Source organism: Trypanosoma grayi (assembly GCF_000691245.1).
Source record: "Trypanosoma grayi strain ANR4 Tgr_600_V1, whole genome shotgun sequence".
Taxonomy (NCBI): Eukaryota; Euglenozoa; class Kinetoplastea; order Trypanosomatida; family Trypanosomatidae; genus Trypanosoma; species Trypanosoma grayi.
In genome coordinates, this window is record NW_008826219.1 from 1 (window position 1) to 10,769 (window position 10,769).

At 61.1% G+C, this 10,769-nt stretch overlaps 5 protein-coding genes across 5 annotated transcripts; all 5 read right to left on the reverse strand.

The window, feature by feature from the left end:
• DQ04_06001000 (microtubule-associated protein, RP/EB family) lies at positions 1-425 on the reverse strand (the record flags this gene model as incomplete). Its single annotated transcript, XM_009314483.1, has 1 exon — positions 1-425. A coding segment is annotated over one exon (425 nt), but the record flags the coding sequence as incomplete, so codon positions are not given.
• Positions 426-1,066: 641 nt separating this feature from the next.
• Positions 1,067-2,155, reverse strand: DQ04_06001010 (hypothetical protein; the record flags this gene model as incomplete). The annotated part of the gene is made up of 1 exon (XM_009314484.1): positions 1,067-2,155. The coding sequence occupies one exon, from the start codon at positions 2,153-2,155 to the stop codon at positions 1,067-1,069; it is 1,089 nt and encodes a 362-aa protein (XP_009312759.1).
• Positions 2,156-2,454: 299 nt separating this feature from the next.
• Positions 2,455-3,228, reverse strand: DQ04_06001020 (O-6 methyl-guanine alkyl transferase; the record flags this gene model as incomplete). The annotated part of the gene is made up of 1 exon (XM_009314485.1): positions 2,455-3,228. One exon carries the CDS (start codon positions 3,226-3,228, stop codon positions 2,455-2,457), a length of 774 nt encoding a protein of 257 aa, XP_009312760.1.
• Positions 3,229-3,625: 397 nt separating this feature from the next.
• Positions 3,626-10,084, reverse strand: DQ04_06001030 (hypothetical protein; the record flags this gene model as incomplete). The annotated part of the gene is made up of 1 exon (XM_009314486.1): positions 3,626-10,084. The coding sequence occupies one exon, from the start codon at positions 10,082-10,084 to the stop codon at positions 3,626-3,628; it is 6,459 nt and encodes a 2,152-aa protein (XP_009312761.1).
• Positions 10,085-10,206: 122 nt separating this feature from the next.
• DQ04_06001040 (hypothetical protein) lies at positions 10,207-10,593 on the reverse strand (the record flags this gene model as incomplete). Its single annotated transcript, XM_009314487.1, has 1 exon — positions 10,207-10,593. One exon carries the CDS (start codon positions 10,591-10,593, stop codon positions 10,207-10,209), a length of 387 nt encoding a protein of 128 aa, XP_009312762.1.
• Between the last annotated feature and the right edge of the window lie 176 nt (positions 10,594-10,769).

Here is a 10,769-nt window from a genome sequence, read left to right on the forward strand (position 1 = left end):
TGTTCCCCTGCTCGTATTAAAAGCGCCTCATACAGACCGCGGAACCACTGCAGGAGTTGCAGGTTCGCCTGGTAGGCGCCTTTAATGAGCTTATCTATTTCGTCATTCAGCACATCCGGTCTTGGGATGCCGTTTCTCTGCAGCGCATCCGAGAATAGCTTCAGGTTTGTCACGGACTCGAATTCGTGCTTAGCGGGAATCTTCGCCTTGCTCATCAGCGGAGGGTACGGCACCGGGAGTAACGAGGGCAGAATAAGTACGTACGGCACACCGTTGCCGCAGAGTTCCACTTTACGAATGGGTGGAATTGTGTGGCCACCGGGAGTTGTGTGCGGGAGCAGATCATTCAGCCACGCCAGAAGCTCTGTGCGGGAATCCTTCGACGGCACAACTTGAATGGGCGTCAGCATGCATGCTCGCTCCATTCTGGGTGAACCAATAGACTAAAAGCACCACTTCCCTCCGCCAGCGGAGAAGGGGATCACGACGAACGGTTCGGTTTTGTGGGCAGATGTCAGCAGATACGCGGAGCGAAGGGGAAATATGTCACTTGTTCTTCTCGATCAAACACTTATATTCGCATAGACGCAGTCGTTGTTGTTGTTGTTGTTGTTGTTGTTATTTTCGTTTAAATAAATTGCGCAAGAGACGAGAGAGAGAGAGAGAGAAAGAGAGGAATTTGGAAGCAAAACGGTGGCGCTGCAACGCCGGTGCACTGTCACGCGTATTTGTGCGGGATACCCCGCACACGGACACACAGACACACAGACATAGGCATACACACACTCACTCACTCACTCACTCACAACGGCGCGAGTCGCACACAGAGAACGGGAGTAGGGCTCCGGGAGAGACAGCGCCAGCCCCGTGCCGTGCCGTGCCGTACCGCCACTGCCTCCCCGCCCGAAGTCTCTCTTCGTCCTCCTTCTACACCTCCTCCTTTTTTTCTTTTCCCTTTCTTTGTTTGCCTTCAAGCTTGCACCCTCACTCGTCACGGGAAATTGGTTGGAGAACGGCAAAAGTGATAGTATTGGTTCGCAACAGCAAGGCAGAACCGTTAACGTCGTCACGCCGATGGGCCTGCCGTGTCTCGTGCAAGTTCGTGTGGGTGGCGTCGCGCCACATGCGCCAGCCACCGCGTGCGCGAAGAAAAGGCGGACATGCAGTCGTCATAGGGACAGATGACAGTTGTTGGTCCACGCGTGTGGGGCCGCGTTGCAGCCCACAACGCCTCTGCCGCCACTGCTGCTGATGCTGGTGAGGATGCAGGCATGTCCTTTGTATCGTCACTCAGTCTCCCACTAAAGCGCTCCGTGAGGCCCGCGCGGCGCTTCGACAGAATGCGGCGGCTTCGCTTCGTTTGCGAACGGGACCCCACCCACACAGTGTTACCACCGTCGTCAACGCCCCTGTCGTCGTCGTCGTCGTCGCTGTACGTGGCGAATACATCGTCACGGAAGGGGCAGAAACACCGTAAGTGGCGTTTGAGGTGCTGGCGGCCGGCGACTTCCTGCTCACAGTTGGGGCACACGAAGAATGTATCCGCCGAGTCAGAATTCGGAGGTGCAAAACTCGTGGAAGCACCTCCAGCTCCTGCAGCAGCAGTGGCTTCAGTGGTAGTGGTGGTGGCGAGTGTGGGTGTGGGTGTAGCGGGCGTCAGCGAAGGGTGCGACAACACCACTCGTGGCGGATTAGGTCTTTCTGGGCAATGACGCTCGTGAAGTGTTCGCTTTCCTTTGCACGCGAAGCCCAAACTGCAGAACCGGCAAGTGAAGCCAAGTGCATTCTCTTCAGTTCCCTCATTATCTGATTCTATTACGTTGGTTGCTTCCTCTCCAGCAGCAGCAGCAGCAGGGGGTCTTGTCAGTCTATCGGCCATCTCCGGATGGAGCCGCAGAATATGCCGGCGTCGGTTGGTGCTAGTCGTGAACTTCGCGAGGCAGAACTCGCACTGGTACGGCCGCCTCTTGGTGTGTGTGAGGAGGTGACGGCTGTACGCGGTGCTGATGTTCTTGCTGGGGCCCCCGGTGAAGAGGCGGGCACAGTACGGACACTGCAGAGCGGTGACGCNCGCACGCCGCCTGCCCGCGGGGCGCCGCGACGACGATGGTGACGACGCCTGCTGTGTGGCGGCGGTCGCGTTGGCGTCACGCATTATTGCTGTCTGTACAACTACAAACACCTGCAAACAAATCAAAGGGCAATAATAATCATCATCATTATAATTAGTGCCAAGATTATCGTATGGTGGCGCAAACAGTGGAGCGCGTGCGAGGAAGGGAGTGTGAGGGAAGCCTGCAGAGAGCCAAGGCGAGAGCTTCAGTCAGAGGGAAGACGAGACTGCCCGAAAATAAGGCACTCCGTGAGACTCATACAATAGAGAAAAACTGTGTGTGTATGTGTGTGTCTGAAAGAGAGAAAGATATAGCAGAGAAGCACAGCTCTCAAGGGGCTCTACTTTCTGGGCCGTTTGAGTGATACTCTGAGCTCCAACTCCGCGTGCTGCAGCTGCTGCACCGGCAACGGCGCCTGCTCGTGCCACAGCAACCACGACTTGCGCCACAACCCGGAGCTGAACCCTGTCAGCGCGCGTGACGCCCCAACAACGCGGTGGCACGGCAGAAACACGCAGTGGTGGTTCTCCCGCATCGCCTGCCCAACAGCACGGCTGGCGTTGGGGCGCTGGCAGCGTGCCGCGAGGGCGCCGTACGTCGTCACTGCGCCACAGTGCACCTCGCGGAGGACCCTCCACGTTGCCTGCTGGAACTGCGTCGACGGCGCAAGCTCCACGTTCACGGCCGCTAGCAGTGCGTGCAGCTCCTGCTGCCGAATGCGGATCGGCACATTGTCGTCTTGATGCAAACTGCCTGCACCGTTCTCGCAGCTTTTTTCATTTGTGCCAACTGTAGGATAACCAAAGAACCGCTGTAGCTGCCGTACCGCGAAAGAGCGCACATCAGCATCAGCACCCTCGCCCGCTTCCCCTCCCGTTGTCAATGCGGCTGCATCCAGCACGACGATTTCGCGCGGGTTGTACGCGCGCCGCAGTCGTCCCAGTGCATACTCCTCGCAGTCCGTCCAGTTGCTCAACCGCACAGCCCCTTCGGCGTCAACGAGCACAACGAACTCGCCAATCGGCGTTGGGGTGGTGTAGCGGTACAAGCGCAAGGGTTCTGGGTCTGCACTAATGCGGGGCGGATAACAGAGGCACCGCACCTGCGGTGCCATTGTTTTGCAATCGTCTGCACTACCATACGGAAAAGAACAAGCAAGAAAGAAAAGAACACTCACGCGCCACCACGACACACCAGTTGCAAGGGCAACAGCAGATCCATCAGCGGTAGGAGCACGGGAAAGACAGGAGTTATCATGTTCTCTTGTTAGTCGTTAACTTCAGAGCAGTTTGTGGCGTCAACGCACCTCTCTCCTTCACACAGACCCACAAATCATCATACGCCTCGTCTGTCGTGCTGCAGAAGCAGCGCACAGAATGTATTAATGTAACTGTTTTCCCCCTTGTTTATATATCCTAAGTTGCGTGTATCGGGCCCCTCCGCTTGCGTGAGAAATGGGGGGGGTGCCGTGTCCACCAACCCCCACCAAAAGCCTATTCCCCACACGTTCCTCACGCGCTCATGGCGTACAGCACGTCCTGCCCGGTGATGGCAGACAAGTTGTTGCAGAGCCGCCGCGCCTGCTCCACGACGGCGTCATCGCGGTCCTCCGTCATCTCCACAACGGCCGGCAGCATCTCCGCCATCAGCCGCGCCGCCAGTTCATCGCCGCCGTCGGCGTAGATGCCGTCAAGGCACAGCAGCGCCAAGCGCCGCACGTGTCGGCTTTGGTGCCGCAGCGTCTTGAGCAGCTCGTGCTGCATGCGGCTCTGCAGCTTCGGCGCGGCGAGCGACTGGAAGAGCGCACGCACCGCCGGCACCACGTGGTGCTCCGCGCGGAAGCCGTAGTCGTGCGTGCCATCGACGAGGTACGCGAGGTTCGTCAGCTGCCGCACAACTGCGGGCATTACCGCGTTGAACACCTCCGGCGTTGCGAGGTAGTTGTCGACGGGCACGCTGTAGTCGTGGTCTGGGCCGGCCGTCTGCGCGGCGGCGATGCGGCGCACGCACTCCAGCGCGCTTTCCAGCGTCAGCGCGATAAGTCCGGCCGCGTGTCGCATCGTGTGCTGCTCTGCGGAGCAGTAGCCCGTCAGCGTGCTGACAATGTACGGCAGTATGATGGGGAAGCCGAAGTCGAAAATCGAGCTGAGCCGCTCCAGCAGGTGGTTGCACAGCGCGTAGAAGAGCAGCCAGCCGTGCATTGTGGAGCGCGGCACCACCGCCGCATCGTCCCGCTCGCGGCTGTCATTGTCATCCATCTTTTGTTGTTGCTGCTGCTGCTTCTCAGTGCGCTCGAGAAAGCCCTCTGCGGCGCCACCAAAGGCCCACTCCGCCACCGCCGACAAGTACCGTGCGCAGTGTTTCGCCCTGAACTTGAGGAAGAACACCTCATACGCCTCCAGCACAGGCTGCACAATGTCCCGCGACGGGAGTGCTGGTGCCGCAGCGAGGGCTTGAAGCGAGGCGAGCCAGAAGTTATCGTGCACCGTTGCGCCCTCAACGAGGATACTCAGATGCAGCAGTTCCTCCCGCTTTAGCCCCGCCACGCGCCGCCGCACGCTCGTATAGAGAAGCGCAAAGGAGTGGGTGTCAACACGCACCCGCATCGGCTTCTTCCCGCCCTTGTCAGGATTCATTGTCGCCACACCGCGCAGACACTCTGTGCATGCCTCGATGAACAGCTGCGGCTCCAGCAACGCCTCCAGCATTGACATTGTCTCCGAGCTTCGGTAGTTCGTCTCGCCGTCGTCGACGTTGTGCAAGTGTGTCGCGGCAAATACAATGCGAGGAAGGTACGGCTGGCACATGAGCCAGCACGACGGAAAGACGCGCAGCAAGCAGCCAAGTGCTGCCTGGCGAAGCAGTGACCCTGCCTCACTGCGCGACACGACAGGTGCGACCTCCGCCACCGCGAACACCGCCACTCCCGTAACACTCTGCAGGATATTGTTGCTGTGCGGAGTGGTAAAGGAAGTGCCCATAACTTGGCAGACGGTTCCCAACGCCGTGAGCATCGCAGCACCGGCGAGCAGCGCGTCACCCTCCGCGGCCACCGACAATGACGATGTTGTTCTTGCTGCTGTTGCTGCTGCTGGTGCTGCATCGCGGCGGAGGAGACGCGGAAGGAGGGCGACCATGTCGTCCACCCAGCGATGCACCTCCTGCACGCGCGCCTTGTTTCCAAACAGCTTTGACAGCGTCGCCTCCGTGACGCGGTTGGCGCGGTGCACGTTCAGCAGCGTCTTCTCCGCCTGCAGGCTGCCGCCACTACCAACAATGCGAACCGTCTCCTCCATGCAGCTCACGCACAGTGGGAGCATGTGCCACGCGGTCGCCGCCGCCGCCGCCGCTGCTGACGGCTGCGTGGTGGCCGCTTCCACCGACGCGTGCAACAGCGCAGTGAGGTGCGTGAAGAGCGCAAAGGAGCGCTTAGTCGCCAGCGGACGCGCCTTCACGCGCACGAGGTCCATCAGCGTGAGTTTGCACTTTGGATCGCGCAGCTGTCTCCGGTGCTCCGCCACCTCCGCGTCAGTGAGTGTGTGCTCTACCGTTGGAAGGGCGTGGTGCAGACGATCAAGCAGCACCTCCAGTCCCTTCTGCTGCAGCGCCACACGCGTGTCGGTTAGGAGGCGCTGCAGACACGCCACAAACGTCAGCTCGTTGATGCCCGCCAGGACGCACGCCAGCGTGTTGCCAGCCAGCAGCTCCATCAGCATAACGAACGCCTTGTTTTCGCCGAACTGCAGTGTCTCATCCTCCTCGGCTACTGCAGCTGCAGCCCCAGCAGCAGAAGAAGACGTGGCGTCGTTTGGTGTGGCCGCGTTGAGCTCTGCATAATGTGCGAAGAGTTCTAGTGTTGCGACCAGCAGCGCCATGCACGCGTCGTTCGTGTGGGTACCCACCTCTCCTGTCGCCTGTTCGTCGGCCTCGTTGTCACCGTCCTGCTTCGTGCGGAGGCTGCCTGCTGCCTCACTGCTCCTGTGGTGGTAGCTATGCTGCAGCTCGAGAAAGCCACCCAAGAAGGCCTCCGACTTCACAGTGGTGTTGATGAGATGCAGAATCCCCTCTTGCCGGTTAATCACCTGGTTTGGCTTCACCAACTTGCGGTAGAGTTTCACAACTGCGCCGTCCTCAGTCACATCCTTCTCCTCCCCTTGTTGCTGCTCTTCCTCTTCCCCCTCCTCTGTTGGGGCGGAGAGCTGTTGGTGTGGGTCGAGCACGAGCCTCATCATCTGCGTGAGGCAGGCCAGCTGCGTGTGCACGTCGAAGCTCGTTAGAAGACTGCTGCACACGTCCATCGCGCTCTCGTAGCGGTGCCGCGCTGACGAGAAATCCACCGCCTCCAGCCGAATAAGGAGCGCTACGATCGGTATATGCAGCGCTGTCCGTCCGCCAGCGCGCGACGCTGCAGTATTACCACCGAGCCCTGCAGCAGCAGGAACGGCAGGAGTGAAGAGCGGCGACACAATGCGCAGAATCTCAGCGATAGTGTCAATCCGGTGGCGCGACAAGGCCGCTCCTTCTCCCTCTCCTGAATCCAGCTCCTCGTCTATCTCTGCCGCTGCTGCTGCTGCTGCTGCTGCTTTGCTGTCAGGGACAAGCAGCGCGGCCATCAGTATTACACACTGCTTCACAAGCGTCCGGCCAATGCGGGCGGCACCGTGAGGCTGCACTTCGTTCAGCGCGTGTGGCGCCGACACACAGAGGTCGACCACGCCGCGCACGTACGCAAGTGCACAGCGGTGGTACGTCTCCATGTCATCGCCCTTGTTCGCCCTATTGCTGTCAGTGTTGTCGGCGTCATCGTTGTCAACCTCCGCGAGGAGCAGCAGCAGACCGCTCAGGGGAAACGACTCCAACATGCCGTTGATGAGTGTGAAGAGCGACGCGGCCTCGTCGTCGTCGTCAAAGCGGATGGACGGAGCGGCAGCGATGACGCTGCACAGCAGCCGAAGCCCGAGAACAGCATCCGAATGCCGCGACCATGAGTGCTGCTGCTGCTGCTCTCCACCGCGGGACTTGCCACATGACTTACCGCACAGCTGTAGAAGGCATTGCGCGTCGGTGAACGTCAGCGGATTCTGCAGAGCACACCACGACGGCGGCTCCCACGCATCCACCTCTGCTGCTGTTGATGTTGACGGAGCCGCGAGCGCCTCCACCACCTCCACCAAGGCCGACAAGTCGGGTTCAGCCTGCTCCACAAGCCGCGCCAACCAAGGCAGGAAGAGACGGTGGTAGCCGCCAAGCGTGCCAACAAGCAGCATAGCAGCGTCGCCGCCAAGACGACTCAAACGCGCGTCGTCACCCAAGAGCGTGTCAGTGAGTGTTGCCGCAACGTGACGCATGTACTCTTCGCCGCTACTTCCCGCCCCGTTGCCGCCGCTGCTGCTGCGCGGCGAGGCCGCTGACGTGCCCTTCCGGGTCTGCGGAATGAACAGTACAGAGCTTGTTGGCTTATGCGCCTCCAGTCCCCGGCTCAACGCGGCGGCGAAGGCGCTGAGGGCATGGCGGTACACAGGACGCACACGGTCGCCTGCAACGCGCAGGAACGGGTGGCGTAGGAGCGCCACACACAGCTGCAGGAACGCATCGTCGCCAGCGCTCAACTCCGCGCGCAGGCAGACAGCATGCAAAAAGTCCGCTGCGTCAGGACTTACTACCGCCGCACCGCCGCTGCTGCCACCGGTCGCCAGAACTCCCTCCACAACCGGCAGAAGAATGGCCATGGAAATATTGCAGGCCGCGCCACCACCCCGGTTGTTGCTGTTGTTGTTGTTATTGATGTTGTTGTTGTTGCCACGAAGAGGGAAGAAGTGTTCCATCGCGCGACGCGACACAGAGAATGGCATCGCCGGCTCCCCCTTTGATCCAACGCACATCTCGGCCATCATGCGGCAAAGCAGCTCGGCCGCGCCACCTGTGAGGCCCCCACGCGACTCCGCTCGAGCCATTGCCTCAATAAGAGCACTGAGTGTTGTGACGGAGATTTTTTCCTGCTGCATCGCCGCTTTCACAACCACGCGCGCACTGTTGCTGGCAGCGCCGCGCTCGCCCTTCGGAGGCGCGAGCACCATGGCCTGTAGCTCCTGCAGCACACTTTCCCGTCGGCTCTCCGGCGCAGCAAGTGGGCACAGCAGTGTCAACGAAAGTGCCGTCAGCGAGAAGGGCAGTTTGCCCTCTGCTGCCACACTGGAGTGCGTGCGGTACACCGCCGCAAAGACGAGACTGAACCAATCCACTGGGAAGCGGGCCTCACCATCAGAAGTGTTGTTGTTGCCATTGTCGCCGTCGTGCAGCTCCAACAGCCGCAAGTACGCAGGCGGAAGGCGGGCGGGGCTCAGCGCCATGGCAGGCAGTGGAGTGCTGAGGTAACCCAGCAGCCGCCCAATACGCACCAGGGACTCCATGTCCTCGATTGGGCTGCTGCTGCTGCTGCTCTCGCTTCTGGTGGTCAGGCGCACCTCCATGCTGCAACGCACAGTGGCACCCAACGCCGACGTCAACTCATCCTGCGGCACGTACGGAACCGCCAGACTGTTCTTTGCGCCACGGCCGACCTTAGCCTTCTCGTGTCGCGATGCCGCACGCTGTGCTTCCTGCAAAGAGGCCAGGTAGCCATTGTCTGCGCCTGTCTTCTGTTCGCCAAGGAAGAACTGCAACAGGGTGCGCACCACCGCGTCTGCATCGGACGTCGTGGACGTTGCGAGTCGCGCCGCACACGACAGGCAGCACTCAAGCATTACCACCCTTGATGCACGAGAGAAAGAACCTTCTTCTGCGCTGCTCTGCAGCTGAGCCAGCGTTGGTTGCAGGCGTGCGGCAGCCTCCTCGCGCAACAGCTGCAGGAGTGGCACACATTCAAACACTGAGAGGCACCCGTTGCGGTTCCCCTTCGCAGCTGCAGAACTCCCGGTGACCTGCATGGAGCCGCTCTTTCGCTGCTGCTGCTGCTTCTTCGTCGTCCTCGTCGTCTCATCATCGCTGCTATCCGTGTCGTCCTTCTCTTCCTTCGCTGTTGTGCCGACCGACGCTGCTATTAGCAATGCAGCGGTCCTGCTCACGTCTGGCACGACGTCGCACAGCTGCTGCTCCAACTCCGCAATCAACTCACACAGTTGTGTGTCTCCTTCTGTCTCGTCCTCCGCTGTGCTGTTGGTCAGGCGTCCTGCTGCTCGTCGGTCCACCGCATCCACGTACTGCAGCGTCACATAGTAGAGCGCGAGCCCTCGTACAATGTCCTGGAAGGCGGCAGACTCACTGCTGAGTGGCGCCGCCATCTTTTTCTTCTTCGCTGGGGACGTTGAGAGGCGCGGCTTAACGTGCTGCAACAGCGGCTTCAGCACAACGCGGAAGAGATCGACCTGAATGGCTGAATTGTGTTGCGCGGCCATACGCCACAGTGCGTGGAGAACGCCTCGGAGGTGGGCAATCACAAGACGCTGCTCAGCGGCGTGTTGCTTGCCGTCAGCCTCCTCCTCCTCCTCCTCCGTTTGGCGGCTCGCCGCCAACGCCAGCAACCGCTCCGCGGCCGTGGCGGCGGTGTGCAGCAGCTGCGACGCAACCTTCTCAGACTGCTCGTACTGCGCGACGTGCTCCAGCAGCTCCAGGAGCGAGTTTCCACCGCGAGACACAGAGACAGGCGAGGACGACGGCGTTGCCGCTGATGACGACGTGATGAGTTGCTGCGCTGTCATGCTGTCCAGTGCCTTCGCGGCAAGCAGGCGCACCTCCGGCAGCGGGTGCAGCAAGCACGCGAAGAGCGGCAGCCGCTCCGCTCTGCCGGAGCAGCCGCGCACCTCCAGCAGTTCGTAGCGTGTGCCGCTGAGGTGACGCGCGAGAAACGCGGCCGCCGCGGAGTGCGTGGTGCCGTCGCTGAGCAGCCGCGACAAGGTGGCGTCGAACGCGTGGGCGTAGCGGCGCTCCAATGCGCGCAGCCACGCCGTCACAGACTGCCCTTGTGCATCCATCGCCCTGTTGTCCTCTGCCTCCACTTCTGCCTCTTCCTCCTCCGCCGCCTTCCCATTGTCGCGGCGCACCGCCGACGGCTCTTGTGTGTGGCAGGCAAGCAGCGTCTGAATCACATCGGCCACTAGAGCGTCGGTGAGTGGGAAGTCCTCCACGGCGCATCGCACAAAATGCAGCACGTCCGGCGCGACGGACTCCAGCGAGTGGGCGACACGCAGCCGCTGGAGGCAATGGCGGAGCAGCACAGCGATANGGCGGAATCAGCGTCCTCCGACGCTGCCACGATCCAGGAGGCCCACTGCTTCCACGGCAGCGCAAGCAGCAGCTGAATGTGCGGGACGAACGTCACTTGTGCAACGGCCGCCCGCTGTGTGTAGAAGAGCAGGTCAACGACCGCCAGGAGTTCGTTTACCGGCACAATAGCAGCAGAGGTGGAAGAGGAGTAGGAGTAAGAAGAAGAGGCGGTGATGTGCCCTGCCGTACCTGAGAGAATAGCGATGATTGGCTTCATCACCGTTGCGAGCGTCGGCACCGACAGCTGCACCTCGCTGCTCCACGCGGCCAGCACGACGAGAGCGCTGCACACAACCTCACGGTTGGGCGGCGACACCGGTGCGGTGCCGCCGTGCGCGTCCTCCTGCAGCCACGACTGCCGCTGTGCGTCACCCCGCTCCGCCCCCGACGCGG